Here is a 14,679-nt window from a genome sequence, read left to right on the forward strand (position 1 = left end):
TGTACTGTCTGCCCTATTCAGACTGTGCTTTCTTGCTAGATGTCCATGTGATACTCAGCTATCTGGCCTCTCTCCCTGGGCCTGAGTTCCTGGCCTATGGATAGTTCATGGTTTTGTTTTTTTTTTCTTTTTTTTTTCCCCACAGAATGCTGGTGAACCACTACTTTCTTTAGCTTTAGTGGGTTCTGTCAGCAACAGCTTGGGCTTCTGGCACTGAAGAAGTGCTAGGACCATCTGCTGCTGCTCTGAGCAGTCAGGAGCTGATATTGCTACCTTGATACAACAGACTCCTGCCGAGGTCTTGATGAGGAAAGTGGATCAGCCTCATTTCTTTGGGTCAGTCAGTGATAGCCTTCAGGGATTTTGCTTATGCTACAGTTTAGAATGTAAAGGGGAAAACTGTGCCTTGCTCCTTCACTGTGTTTGCAGAGTGCATTCAGTCTCTGGTTTTGTCTGCAGTCTGTGAAATGAAGCAGATGCTTTGTGGCCTTCAGGAAACTTCCTCTGCTTCCCTCATCAGGCCAAGGGGATTCATGCATCTTCTTATGTCTCTGTCTTTCTCAGAGTGGTTATTCATATCACACAAATGTGAGTCTGAGGCAGTATTTTCTCTAAGTTGGAGCTTTTTCTCTTCTTGGTGCCTACCCACAGATGGGATGATGATGGTTAAAGGATGACTTCCAGGGCTGATCTCAAGGGAAAGTGTCTGTTATTTCTGACGTCTGGTTACGCTCCTCACGGACCTCCAGGCATGAAGCTGGACCTAGCACTCTGCTATGCTACCAGGCTTATTTTTCTAATGAGTGACCTAAATTTTTCTTTTCCTATCGTGTAAGCTCATTACCCATTATCTCACTTACCATGGCAACAGAGAACAGATTATTCCTTTTCTCTTTTCCAAGAGCTTTACGTGTACTTGCCAGCTTCCTCTTTCCCCTTCTTATCCTCCACCAGTTCAGATTCTGCAACCTCGTTTCCCTCAGCCTCTCTGGGCAGGTTGTTTTCCAGCCCTTGCTTTCCCCTGGCCTCCTGTCAATTGCCTTGTTTCCTTAGTGGGGCAGGCCCCTGGCAGGGATGCCATTATTGCAGCTGAGGTTTTATCAGCACTGCTGGACCATGAGATTTTTTCCACTATCTCAAGCTTACTCCAGCATGTGTATTATTAACTCCTGTTCTCCCTCCCCAGCCCTTGTCTGCGTTGCTGTGGTCTAAACCCTTGCCCAGGAACCCATCCTCACACACAGCAGGATGAGCTGTCCCTGCACCCATCAACGCAAACAGGGCATCACTCAGGGAGAAATCACTTTTAATGTTGACATCCCTGTCGCGTTCAGCCTCTACAAAACTACGGACCGGTCGGTGCTGACCTGGAGGCTTGGCACAAGCCTGCCTCGCGCAGAGGATGGTCAATGCGGCGTGGAACAGCCGGTCATGGGGATGTGCTGTGCTCCCATGCCGGGCTGCGGCGATGTTGGTGTGCACTGCGGCTGTGCATGGCACTGGGCACGGCACAGACGTGTACTGGGGCCCTGAGCTATGGGTGGCACCCCCCAAATAGCATTGTCTCCTTATGGTGGAGAGCACGTGTGTGCAGTGCCCAGCACAGGGGGGCTCCAGGCCTCGCAGGATGGGGATGCGCAATGATGCTGAGGGTGCTGTGGCTTGGGCTGCCCCTCCCTGTGCTGCCCGCAGGGAACACTTCTCCCCCTTTCCTTTCTCCACCTCTTCCTTGAGACCAGGTACTACCAGGGAGCAGCTGGGCCGGGGCCCTCGGGCTCCAGCAAGCTGCTTTGTGCCACTAGATGCTTCAGTCCCCGCAGTGTGTCCTTTGGCCTGGGGATGGAGCTCTGCAGTCCTGCAGGGAGGGGCGGCACGAGCAGACGGGCAGAGCGAGTGCAGACCTGCTGCTGCTGGACAAGGGCTTTGCGGTAGGAGACCACCATGCTGCAGACCTGGAAGACATGTGCAGCCCAGTGCAGGTGGCTGGAGAAAAAGAATGAGTAGGGGCCTCACTCTCTCTCTCTGCCCTCACCACCCTATGGGTGCCTGGGTTCTGTTGTCGCAGCCTTGGACCCTGCTGCAGCCCCTTTTACGCGTATGCCCGCACAGGGCTGCACATGCCTATTGCTGCTAAGCATAGGGTGGGTCTTTCTGCACCCTCTATCATTTGGTTTTGCTATTTGAACAGCACAAAACTTGATTTTGCAGTGTGAAAACCAACCACCTGCTTGCTTGCAGGAGCAAAGGGGAGGCTCCTACCTGGGGTCCACGTGGGCCTCCAGCACCGTGCTCTGGCCACGCTGCTGCTCAGGTGATCAGCGGGGGGAAGTTGGAACTCTCTTCTGGCATCTGCTCACCCTCTGGTGACTGCCGCTGCCTGCGCTCACCTGCAGCAGCAGCACAAGTGGCTGCTGGGCCTGGGGTGCTCGGGCTGGAGCAAGCCCTACATGCATTGGGCGTAAGGGTGCAGAGCACCTTGCTCAGTCACTCACTCAGTGATCTCAGCAGCCTCTTGCCCAAAGTCTCCTCGGAACTGCTGGGAGAGGAGCCGCTCCCGACCTCCCTTCCTGGGGACTCTGCCTCCAGCCCAGGGCCGCAGCACTCCCTGTCTGCAAGAGCCCAGCCTGCCTGCTGTGCCCTGGGGCAGCCTGAGCCCCCACTGCCCCTGAGCTCTGCCCCCAGCCAGACTCACCCTGCTGCTCACCACCATCCTGCTGCTCTGCCAGCTCCTCCTGGATGAAGGGGATCGCCTCCATGCGCAGGCACACAGAGTCACTGGGGCTGCGCTGACCCTCAGACCGGCTGTTCCTCTCGATCAGGAGGGTGGTGGTATCCTCTTTAGGTGTTTGTGGGGTGCCCCGAACTGTTGAAGCCTTTGTTGAGTCCCTGTCAAAGGCTTCCACATCGGGGGACTGGGGCGAGCTGTCCATGCGGCTGGCCACCAGCGCATTCTGGTACTGCTGCCGGGTCACCTGGCACACAGAGGGACATTCACACGGCTCTGCGGGCAGCAGGGTGCTCCAAGGGATGCAGAGGTGGTACAGCCCACCCAGCCATACCTTGACAAATTGGACATCACAAAGGATGTGCACGGAGTAGTCGGGAGTGTAGATGTTGTTGCTGCTGCTGTAGAGCTGCGTGGTGCTGCCCCCATAATCATTGTGCTCCCGGTTCGGGGACTCGGAGCGGTTGAGCCCGCTGCACCGCGAGGGGGACCGGTTCACTGGGGAGAGGTGGGAGGCAGAGAGAGGGGAGAGAAGAAAGGAGAGGACATCATGCATAGTCAGGTATCCTTATTGCACTGAGCGGCTGTGCCACATTGGCTCATCCATCCCTGGAAGAAGCACTTGGGGCAGGAGACCTCCACCCAGCTGTGGGGCAGCAGTAGCCACCCCACCTCCTGCCGTCCCCTTGTCATCCTGCCCCCCAGCACCCTCTTCCTGCTTTCCCTGTGCCACCCCAAGCAGGGTGCAGTGCCCTTAGAGCCAAATGTGTCTGGGTGTCCCACAAAGCAAGCAGGGCAGCACACTGACCGATAGTGTGTGATATACAGCGTGATAGATTTTGTCTGGTCAGTGATTTATTAGGGAACAAAGGCAGCTTGCTCCTCACACAGGTGACATCAACATATCGCTGACTTTGCTCTGCTGCTAAAATGCCCTCCTGTTTTCAGTTCCCAGAAAGCAAGCTCAGCAGGGCAGCATGCATATGGAGCTGTGGCTAACCGCGGTCAGCAGCAGCAAGCAGACAGGAAACATAAGCACCACATGCAGGAAATTAAATTTATGGGAAACGCAAAAAAAGCCCAATCCATTTAAAGCTCTTGTTTCTCCCCACTCTCTTCTTTATGATCTGAGGCAGGTGAGGCACCTGCAGGGCCACCCGTGCCCCTGCCCAAAGCTGGGTGCCATTACCTGGAGAGCCAGCCAGGGAGTCCCCTCTGCTGAAGGCGAAGGTACGGGACACTGAGACAGGCACTGCAGGGAGAGGTGTGGGAGGGCAGGGAGGGGACATGTAAGAAGGAGCACATACCAAGAGGAAAAATAAAGATGTAATTATGCACCAGGCTGGGCCCCGAACTCCCTGCTCCTCCCCCAGTGACTCTTCTTTGTGTCATCCCTGGACAAAAATCTAATGCAAATAAACATCTGAGCACAGGCAGCAGTGCTGAGTATGACAGAGAAGCTTCATCCCGCTGGGAGCAAAAGTCCAAGTGATAGCAGTGGAGAAATGTGCCTGACCTCCTGCTTTGCCCTGCTCCGGGCTTCACACCTGCCCTGGTCACCAACACCAATAAGGGAGGGTTCAGTAAGGGAGTTGTATAACCGGGGTTAATTAATAACCAGTTGTAAAATACCCAAGAGTTGGCGTTTGCATCAGCACGTCATTTCTCCACTGAGCTCTGGAGCAGAGCTGGAGCTGCTCAGTGGGGAGCACACCCACTGCCCCTCCAGTGCCATGAGAGGTGCACCTAAATACCTACGCAGGAAGGAGGATCCCGCCAGGCTGCCCACTTTCCGCACATCGTTATCTGCAATGACAACAAGGATGCATGAGCTGCACAGGAAGGGTGCTGTGTGCATCTCACCCTTGTCCCACAGTGAGCAGAAGCGAGGGCAGGGCTGGAGGGCCCACAGAGCCCTTACCCGAGGAGACGACAGCCATGATGGCAGGGACTCCATAGTAAGTGAATGCCCCGTTCTCAAAGCGCAGCCCTTCCTTGCCAACCTCCACCTCCACTTTTCCCTGGAAGGAGGAGGGAAACCCACTCAGAAAGGCCACCCTGTGCCACCCTGTGTCAACCCATGTCAACGCATGCCACCCCACACCGCTCTGCCTCACACCTGCAGGATGAGCACAAAGTAGTCGACGGGGCGGTTGCGCTGGTAGAGGTAATGCTCTGCTGCCTTCTTGTTCTTGCGGTCATACTTCAGCTCCTGGATGACATTGGGGTGCTTGAGGAGCCGCAGCAGGATTTTCTCGGAGAGGTACGGGGACTTGAAGGGCTCCACCTCTATGAGGAGGCAACACAGGAGGGGTGCTCAGTGGTGCTGGGGGACAATGTAGGGTGCTGGGAGCCCATCTGCCCACAGCACTTGCACCTCAGTGTACACTGACCCGAACTCAAGGGCATCACATCCCATTTCTCCCCCAGGCTAAGGGTACCTGTAGCCATGAAGCGATGTGTCGCCAGCAGGAGCTGCGGGGAGATCTTCACCTTCATCTCACTGTCTGACAGCCTGAAGATGGAGAAGTCCTGGGGCTTGCGGCCCCGGTGGGGCACGCGTTCCTTTTTCCGGTTGTCTGCTGTGGGCAGAGAGTGGAGGTTAACCACAGAGGCACACTGGCTCACATTGCGGTGGGGCTACAGAGGGGTGGACAAACCATGCTGGGCAGCACCTGGGAGGCAAAGCATGCTGCTGCCTTCGGATCAAGGCTGGGGCTGGTCTGCCTCCAGCACTAAATGTTCCTTAACATTGGGCCAACTTTCTCCATCATCCTTGTCTGGGGAAGGACGGCAGTTTGCTTTGCCCCTTTCCTACCCACACCTCTGCCTGTCTGTGGGCTCCCACCCTGGCTCCTGCAACCGCAGTAGCTGCTCCAGGACACTAACTGTACAGATCCGTCTCATCCAGGATCTCGGATTTGATGATCTCCTCAATGACATCCTCAAGGGTGACAATGCCCATCACCTCGTAGAACGGGTCTCCTTCCCCTTCGTTGTTCACCCGCTGCACGATGGCCAGGTGGGACTTCCCTGCAGGGGGAGAGCAGACAGTGAGATCTCCACCAGGCCAGAGGCATCCTGGCACCGTGGGTCAGTGGGACGGGTCTGGTGGGACAGGGACACGGCCACAGCCACACCTCAAAGCTGTCCCATTGCCTGAACCAGCTGCTCCCTCCACCAGCTGCACCCTGCTTATCATGGCCTCACTGGCATGAGAAAGCTCCAATGGAGGAAAGAGACAGCATCTTCCAACACAGAAATATGAGCGTGTCTTTGGGTTCTACTGGTGTCGTCCCCCCCAGTGTTTGCTCATTCTGTTGTTAATTATTTGTCCTACCAAATTGCCAGGATTAGCTCCCCCACTATCCATCACTGTCTGGACAATACTAATGCCTCTCCTAAAACACAGGCAAAGCCTCCAGCCTTTCACAATGGCAACTGATTTTAATGCAGAAATACATATGTTTGTTTGCAGCTTTCAGCTCTTCTCCTGCAGAATTCTTGGGCGAACCATCTGGACATGGAGCTTGAACACTTTGCAAGCCATCAGCTTACATTAGAACATCTTCTCCAAACCCTGCCATGATGGCACCACATTACCTTAGATAGGCTGGGACCAGAGCTTTCCTTCAGCCGAAGCGACGGTGACCCCTGCACAGCAGTGCCCGTGGTTCCCAATCACAATGTGACCCCCAGTGAGCTGGTGGCCATGCTGACACACTCTCAGCTTTCTTGCTTTTTGGCACCCTTTGAGCATCACTATCTGTGTTCACATGTCCAGCTCTCTGTAAGCTGTTTTGACTTGCTCAGCTTCTCCTTTCCTTTACTGTCTGTTCTGGTCTCTGCTCCTCAGCAGCTCACCTAGAACCCAGCCTCCAACCTGTACAACCTTTGGGTTTCCAGCTCAGACCCACCAACAGCACTGCTCTGCTGACTTCCTGCAGCTCCTGAATGGGTTCTGAACCTCTTGTTTTGCTGAAAACTAAAAACATCCTTCATCAGCACCACATCCACCAGCTTCCTTCCCGCTTGTTCTCCATCTCCCTGGGGTCTCCCCTTACAGCCCCCTGTGCTTGCAGCATGCAAATCCTAACCCTACCACTGGAGGATCCTGAGGGAAGCTGAAAACACCCTTTTCTTCCCCCAAAACCCAGAGCTGATCTCCTCAAGCAGCAGTGGTTACCCACGATGGGACAGGGATGGGCAGTTCCCTCATGGGGAACAGGCGACCTTCCAATAACCCTGCCCTGGATCTGGGACAAGCAAATGATGTTTCTCAGACAGAGATCAGCTTTATACATTGCTCACATTAAAGTTTGGGCATTTTCCACAGGATAAATTCCCTCCTCCTCATACCAAGCTTTTATTGCAAGATTTCAGAGAGCAGCTCACCACCTCCCACGCCTACAGAATTAGAAACGAGAACATCGCACCACAGCAAGTAGCAATGTTTTTCTTCCCAGAAAGCTGGAGATGCACTTTAAAAACCCAAATCAATATCTTGGAGGTGCCGAACTTTCAGTGTGTTCCTTGGGCCAGGTTATTTCCCCCATTGTGGCACGGCAGTTCGTGCACACTGTGTGTTCCGTGGGTAGTAAAGCAACATGGCTCGAGACTTGAAAAGCAAAAAGAAGCCGAGCTGGCTGCAGCACAGCAGCAACAGCTACGTTTCATCTCAGCAAAGTCCAACTTTTGAAAGCAGCTCCTTTGCCAAACCCCACTCCCAAGCGTTGGGGCCATCTGCTCTCCTACGAGCCCTCGGGTGAGTGCAGAGAGGGGAGAAGTTATTTCTTTTGGCCCAGAGCTCATTGTTAATGACATTTGCATGCAACCCAAAACCACCAGGCCCTTACAAAAAGCTTAGGTGCTACTTAAAGGCAGTCAGAGAGTAATGGAGGCCATTCTTCTTTTGGCCAAGTACCTCCACCGATGCTGTAATTTACAGAGAAACGGGACTCCAGCCCCATGCTCACACAGCAGCTAATCAGATTGCTTAGAGAGAACCCGGCACCATTAGGCTGGAAGGGTCTGACCACACTGACGCAGAGCCAGGAGCACTGTCAGACCACTCAGGAGTTTCACAGAAAATAAACACTCAGAGCTGTGCTATAAACCCCCAGCTCTGCAGGCAGACACGCAGGTGAGCAGCACAGCAGGTGCCCAGCAGTGGATTGGGCTCAGCCCCCACCCCCCACAGCTGCACCCAGCTTTTCCTTTGGGTCTGGTTTCCCAGCTGAGGGAGATGACCTCATTTTCAAAGTGCTGATCTTGGAACAGACCTTAAAATTTGGCAGCGAGGTGCCTTGCCTGTGGCTTGGGTGTGCAGTTACATGTGGGAGCTGCTGTGCTCACCCAGAGGATGGCTGGTGGGTATGGGAGCAGGTATGAGGGCTGGAGCTGGGCAAAGTGGAAGCTGTGTCTGAGGCAGGGTGATACAGGGACAGTGCAGGGGGTAGCAGCTCTTCTCCAGCATCATCCTGCAGGTTTGCTTCAGTGGGAGTGCAGTCAAGGGAGATCAAACGCTCAACAAGTTTGATCTAAAACAGCTTTAAGAGCTGTGAAGCTGATTCCAAGAGCTGCACTATTGTAACCACTGCTTGATGGCTCCAGTGGAATGAGTTATGAGGGCTAACAGCCCCGCCACTGCTGTCACGTGGACTTCATGGAGGTATCACTGATGCAGCAGTGAAGCACTTGAGAATCAAAGCTGGTTTGGCAAATGCTAGAGCAAATGAACAGCTAACTTCATGTGTGCAAAGGGCTGCTCTGTACAGGAAGCCCGTAGGTGACTGAGTGCCTGCTCAGTGTGGATGCAACTGTAGTGAATTCTCTATGAGCTATGCAAAAGCTGCTCTTTTCAGTCAACAGCTGTGCTGAGAAGTTCATGCCTTAACAGTGCTGAATTACACAGCTAAAGCTTCTAGAAGGAGCTGATACCTGAATAGAAATCTGAAGCTTTGTGCCCAGTTTTAGGAACCTTGATTTCTGGTGGTAATGGATCCACTCCAAAGTGTCCTTCCTAATGGGAGAACATAGTCTGAGCACATGGAAATGCCTTTGCTTGCAGGAAAGAAAATGCTGTTGGCTGTAAATATAGCCCAGGATCCTTCCTTATTGTTTTTTATGTAGATGCTCTGCCCAGAGTAATGCTGAAGATGCCTTAGCGTAGTCTCTTGTTTCATGAGATGAGCACTAAGCAGGTAATTTACTTTTGTGCATCAGGGTGATGTGTGGGCACCCGGATCTGTGAGGAGTCAGGGCTGTGAAAAGGGGAGAACCACACAACCTTACCTAGCCCAGGCCTTCCTTGGGGATGGGAACTCCATCTACATCCTTCTGTTTCTACTGGAGTACAAAAGTATCTTGTACTCTGCTCTGGTGCTTTTCCTAATCTTAGGGAGAACTTGGGGAAAGACGAGGGCATGAGCTTTTTGGAGCAGCTGATGTATTATGGTTGGCAAAACAGATGGAGAAGAGCAAGAGGGAGACCAGAGCAGACACAATCTCATCTTCTATCAGCTGTATGTTGGCCTGCTGGGTATGCTGCTCCCTGCCCACAAATGGTAAACTCAGAACAAATATTTCCAAAGGGGCAATGCAGAATGTTTTTTAGAGGTGTCCTTGTTGTAGGCCACTTTTATTCCTACCCATGAGGCCAGGAGGGAGGTGGCAGCTGGGTGCCCATCCCCCCTCCCCAACCCTGAAGGTCCCAGCTCAGCGCTGGGGCAGGGAGCAGCACAGCACTCACACAGTGAGGCTCAGAGCAGCGTTTTTGGGGGAAATGAGAGTTGCAGGCGGAGCTGCAGCATGATTCACCACCAGCAGCTTTTGTGTAGCAGCACCTCACCCACTTGCAGCCTGGCAGCTCAGGGTTCCTGTAGGCTCCGTGCTTACACAACTGGAATATGGGCACTGCCCCACCAGGATGCCCAATAACTGTGGGTTCAGGAGGAGGGCTGCAAGAAAACAGCAGCACTGATCCCAGCTCCTGGCACGCATAAGCACCTTTCTCAGCTCTTTTCGATTTGCAGACATCTAATAGAGGCTGTGGAGTATTTATAAAAGCAAAGACAGACCCTGGGGCAGAACTGTTCCCTGCTCAGCAGGAAGCTCACTGCTGGAGGATTTACTTTTAGCAGCTTTTAAAAGGCACCAAACCATCAGAGAATAATTGGAGCTGCACCTCAGCCTCCGGCCTGTGGAGAGATGATGATGGCATGAGCAAATTTCCACTGCTCCTATGCTAGAGGAAGGTGACCTGCTGAAAGGTGCCACTTCTGCGCATAGAACTCCCCCTAGGAAATGTGCCAGCAAAATCCATAAATGACTTTTAATAGAGAGAGACTGTGACTTCCCCAAAGCCACCTACAGAGCAGGGAGGTGCAGCTGGAGGAAGGGCTCCCCGTGGCTGCAGGGCTGCAGGTATTGCTGTGGCTGCCTGCTGGGGATGGGGGGAGCAGGTTGTGCTGATATGGCACTGCATGCTGCCTGTACACATACAGCTCTCCTCCTGGCTCTGTTCTCCCGAGGGCAGGTTTCTCTTAGTGCAACTTCATCTGCCCCCCTGCATTGTTTTGCTCTGCTAAACTTGGTGCAGCAACCTGCAGCTGATGGTCTGCACAGGTAGGATCGCACAGTGAGGGAGAAGGAACGCACTGGGTAAACAGGGATAACGCAGTGTGAGAGCAGCAAGCCAGAGGGGAGAGAAAAAGGACAGAGCTGAGGGAGGTGTGAGAGAGAGTTGCAAAGCACTGCGTTTAATCATACACTGACATTTTCAGTAGGAACAAATGTTTGTGTACTATGGCAAGGAGTTCAGGCAGGGAAACAGCGCTGCTTTTGCATTATGCAAAAACTGACATTATAGATGTAGGGAATGTGGCAGAACATTAATCACTGCTGAAACACAGATCTGGAAGTAAATATTGCTATCCAGGAAGGGAAGATTGAAAACCTGGTGGGTATAAGCATGGTAATAACCGAAAGAAACCAGGGATAGAGTAACTGTTAATCATGGGAGAAGGGAAAGACAGTTAGGAAGGAGAGGTTGCTGTAGAAGTTTGTTGGGGATGGAAGTGCTTCTCGTTAGTTGGGACTTTGATTTTCTAGAAAGAGGCTGGATCCTAACAGCAGGAGCAGCTGCTGTCCTGCAGGCACCTGGGATGTGTGAAGTGCTGAATGCCCTCATTAGCTGCTCACTGAGCCAACCAGCCCGCTTGCTAATTAGCAGAGGTGTCACAGAAGACCTGGAAGTAGAAAGCAACCTTGACTGGATCCAACAAGATACTTTGCCATAATTCAAATGGACACAGAAAATGAGACAGTGATGAAGTTTCTTAATAACAAATGGGAAATCTTTATTTTAGAAAGTAAGTAGTCGAGTGAACTGGGTTGGAGGCAGCTGGGAGTCAACATATGCAGCAGTGCAGGAGCTGGAGCCTTTGAAACTGAGAGAAGAGTTAGGAGAGACTCAAGTCCGGGCTGGGGGCAACCATCTACAGACATGAGGTATTGGGGGTGAATGAAGGGCTGAAAATAGGGGAAAGATGCATTAGAAGAGACCAGCAACACCAGGGGATAAGAACATGGTGGGGGGGAAGAGCTGGAACTACTACACACCGAGCTGGGTTAGATTGTAAGACCAAAAGCAGGAGTTCTCAGCCATGTGGTTAGAAAACACAAGGAGAAATGATGGAGGAGTAGAGAGAAGACTGAGGGACAGCTCTACAAAGGAGCTGCAGCAAAATGCCCCAGAAGACCATGACAGCAAACAGATGTGGGGAAGGAAGAGCCTGAATCAAAATGCCAGGAGTTTAATGAAGCAAAGCAGCAGAAGGTAAAGAGCCTTCACTAGAGATGGGGGACAAGTGTGGGGAGAGCTGATGGCAAGGTGTGTGAGTGCACTTGTCACTTGAGGGAGTGACACACAGAAAACACCTTCAAGGTGGAGGGTCAAGGAAAGGGCAGGGAGCTAAGCAACCACAGGTCCATTCCTATGGGTCTATTGATCCAAGGGGTACCAGGCTGTCGAACAAGTCTGGAAAGAGAAGTAGCTGAATGCGTCAAAGTAAATCAGATAAAGTGCAGGGAGGTTGAGGTGCCGAAGTCATCCGACATCCCAGGGAACAGCTGACTCTGAGCAAGGCAGGGGTGGGGAGATCTCAAGTGAACTTTGTAACATATATGCAGGAAACCAAAGTGTAGAAAGAATTGTAAGGCATACGGTGCTTGGTGCTGTACAGAGCTCGTCATCCTGTGTCCCCTGGAGGTGGTGGGGATGCAGAGATGACCTGCATGTCCCCATGTGCCCTCCTGGTATGCAGAAAACTGGTCTGCTGCTGCCCCCCCAGCTCTGAGAACCAGCAGGGGATGACTCAGAGGCTTTCTCCGTGTGGCGTGGAGCAGATTGGCCCTTCTCACATGATCAGCTCTGCTTGTGGCAGAGCAGCCGCAGGCAGCTGGGAGCTGTGTTACATAACGCAGGCTGGCACTGCTGCAGCCATTTCTTAAAGGTTCGCTCGTCGCGGTGTGACGTACTGAGCAACACACAGCAAAACGCTCATGGTTCCCAGCGGGGGAAAAACCACATGCTGTGTGTATTCTCAAGGTAGAGTTAATGAAACACAGCACAGCCTCGCTGGGGCTGCTGGCAGCTGCATTATGAATACTGCCACAGCTGAATAGAAAGCAGAGCTCTTTCTAGGGGTTTAGGCTGGTTTTCTTCCTTTAAACCACATGCTCAGAACCACTCTCTAGATCTGCTTCTCCCTGCTAAGCTGAAAACATGAGAACTGAGTAATGAGATGTCATCTGCCCTACATTCCCCTGTGCAGAATAGAGTGATGAACAGAGGGGTGGGCAAGCACCAAGCCATTCTGCACCACCCTGAGACCCTGCAGCATGTCTCATCCAGTGCACAGCAGCCTCCAGTGCCAAAGGCTCTCATGACCTCGATAGTACCATAGGCGTGGCCACACTGCAGGCCTCAGTCCCCCCAGGGCTGTCTTACCAGCGGACTCCAAGTACATGCAGGGCCCGACTCCCCCCAGTACCTGTGGTACCTGCTGGGTCCTGTTGGAGGGTGACACTGGGTGGGCTGAGCGGGGACTGGAGGGGATACAGGGGGAGCCCAGGGATGGCGGCCCTGCAGCCTCACCCTTCTTGAACTCCTCGAGCAGCGTGTCGAGGCGCGTGTCATTGAAGACGCAGTGGAGCGGGCGGCGGTAGAAGCGGGTGACGGTCTGCAGCGGGGTGCAGTCATCGGGGTCAACAAAGGCCAGGTCCTTGACAAAGAGCAGGTCGACGATGTTGTCACGCCGGTCACCCTCATAGACGGGGATGCGTGTATAGCCGGAGCGAAGGATCTCAGAGACGGTGGCGAAATCCAGCACGGCGTCGGCGCGCAGCATGAAGCAGTCAGCCAGCGGCGTCAGCACGTCCTCCACCACTTTGGTGCGCAGCTCCAGCGCTCCCTGCACCATGGCCAACTCCTCCCGCACCAGGTCGCCGTGGGGCCCGGCGGCGCGCAGCGTCTCCAGCAGCCGCTCCCGAGTGGAGAAAACGCTGAGCTCCTGCCGGAGCGCCCAGTCCAGCAGCCGGCTGAGCGGGTAGCACAGCGGGAAAGCGGCCAGCATCAGCAGCCGGGTGAGGCACAGCGTGCGCGACGCGATGGCCAGCCCGTGCCGCGAGCACACCGAGTAGGGCAGCACCTCGCCCCCCAGGAAGACGGCGGCCGCGCACAGCAGCACCGGCAGCCACGGCGCTCCACGCGGCCCTCCGCCAGCCGCCGGCCCTCCGCCGGGCAACGACGCGCATAGCCAGCCGGCCAGCGCCGCGTTGGCCCCCGCCTGGCCCAGCAGCAGCGTGCACAGCAGGTAGGTGCCTCCGCCGCCGCGCACCGCCTGCACCCGCCGCGCCTGCTCCCGCTCGGCGGCCGAGCCGCTGTTGCGCAGGACGCGGAGCTCCAGCGGGTCCAGCGAGAGCAGCGAGAGGCGCAGCCCGCTGAACAGCGCCGACAGCCCCAGCAGCAGCAGCGCGCCCAGCGCCCGCAGCCAGCCCGCCTCGGGCAGCGGCAGCAGCCAGGCGCCCAGCGCGGGGGAGGCCGGCCGCACCCGCAGCAGGAAGCCGCCCGCCGCGCCGTGATGCGCCCACGCCCGTCCGTCCCACGCGCACAGCGAGAAGAGCCGCCCGCCCGGCGCCGCCGCCGCTTCGCCCTTGCGCGGCTCCCGCACCCGCACCTCGGCCAGCGCCGAGCCCGCCGCGCCGCCCGAGCGCAGCGGCCCCACCACCTCCACGTCCGAGGCCCAGGCGCTGCGCTCCCGGCACCGCTCCGCCGGGCCCCGCGCCGCTTTCCCCCCTCCCGCCGCCGCCGCCGCCTCCTCGATGAAGACCAAGCGCGGCTCCCTTTCGCCCGCCGGCCCGCGGCTGCCGTTGCCCTCGGGCTGCGGCTGGAAGTAGAGGCGCAGCAGGAAGCGGCTGCCCTCGGCCGCCTGCACCGCGCCGCCCTCCAGGGACACCCGGCCCGGCGCCGTGTCCTCGGGCCGCAGCCCCAGCAGCCAGGCGGCCCCGGCCGGCGGCCGCGGGGACAGCGAGAAGAAGAGCAGCAGCACCGCGCCCCGGCTCCGGCCCCAGCCGCCGCTGCCGCCGCGCCCCGGGCCCGCCGCCGCCATGCCGGCACCGCAGCGCCCGCACCGCACCGGGACTGCAGCGGGGGAGCCGGCGCGGCGCGGCGCGGCGCGGAGCGGAGCGGAGCGGCGGCACACGTGGGCCGGGGGGCGGGCAGCCGCCGCGCCACGTGCGGTCGGAGCCGGCCCGAGGGAGGGGCGGGGGCAGCGCTGCCGGGAGAACGCGCGTGGGGAGCGGTGGGATGCGGGGTTCGGCAGTGGGGTGCCACGGAAACGTCCGTCCCCGCTTCCATCCGTTTAGCGTTCCCTGGCTAAGGAACGAACGGA

General features: G+C 55.8%; 2 protein-coding genes across 11 annotated transcripts in view; one reads left to right on the forward strand and one right to left on the reverse strand.

The window, feature by feature from the left end:
* Positions 1-1,814: 1,814 nt before the first annotated feature.
* Positions 1,815-14,412, reverse strand: CNNM1 (cyclin and CBS domain divalent metal cation transport mediator 1). Its single transcript, XM_090145316.1, has 12 exons — positions 12,885-14,412; positions 5,615-5,758; positions 5,167-5,307; positions 4,845-5,014; positions 4,647-4,746; positions 4,484-4,531; positions 3,915-3,977; positions 3,060-3,223; positions 2,693-2,972; positions 2,493-2,609; positions 2,260-2,387; positions 1,815-1,952 (listed from the first exon to the last, which is right to left on the reverse strand). The coding sequence occupies exons 1-11, from the start codon at positions 14,395-14,397 to the stop codon at positions 2,308-2,310; spliced, it is 2,820 nt and encodes a 939-aa protein (XP_090001442.1). The 5' UTR covers positions 14,398-14,412; the 3' UTR covers positions 1,815-1,952; positions 2,260-2,307.
* Positions 13,475-14,679, forward strand: part of HPSE2 (heparanase 2 (inactive)) — an 85,782-nt gene continuing 84,577 nt past the window's right edge. For all 10 annotated transcript variants that reach the window (XM_090145330.1, XM_090145323.1, XM_090145324.1 and 7 more), the window contains exon 1: positions 13,475-13,602. The gene's annotated coding sequence lies outside the window, so the exon portion shown is untranslated. The remainder of the gene's footprint in view (positions 13,603-14,679) is intronic.

This window comes from Phasianus colchicus, chromosome 8, assembly GCF_987193195.1.
Source record: "Phasianus colchicus chromosome 8, bPhaCol1.hap1.1, whole genome shotgun sequence".
In the NCBI taxonomy this organism is placed as follows: Eukaryota; Metazoa; Chordata; class Aves; order Galliformes; family Phasianidae; genus Phasianus; species Phasianus colchicus.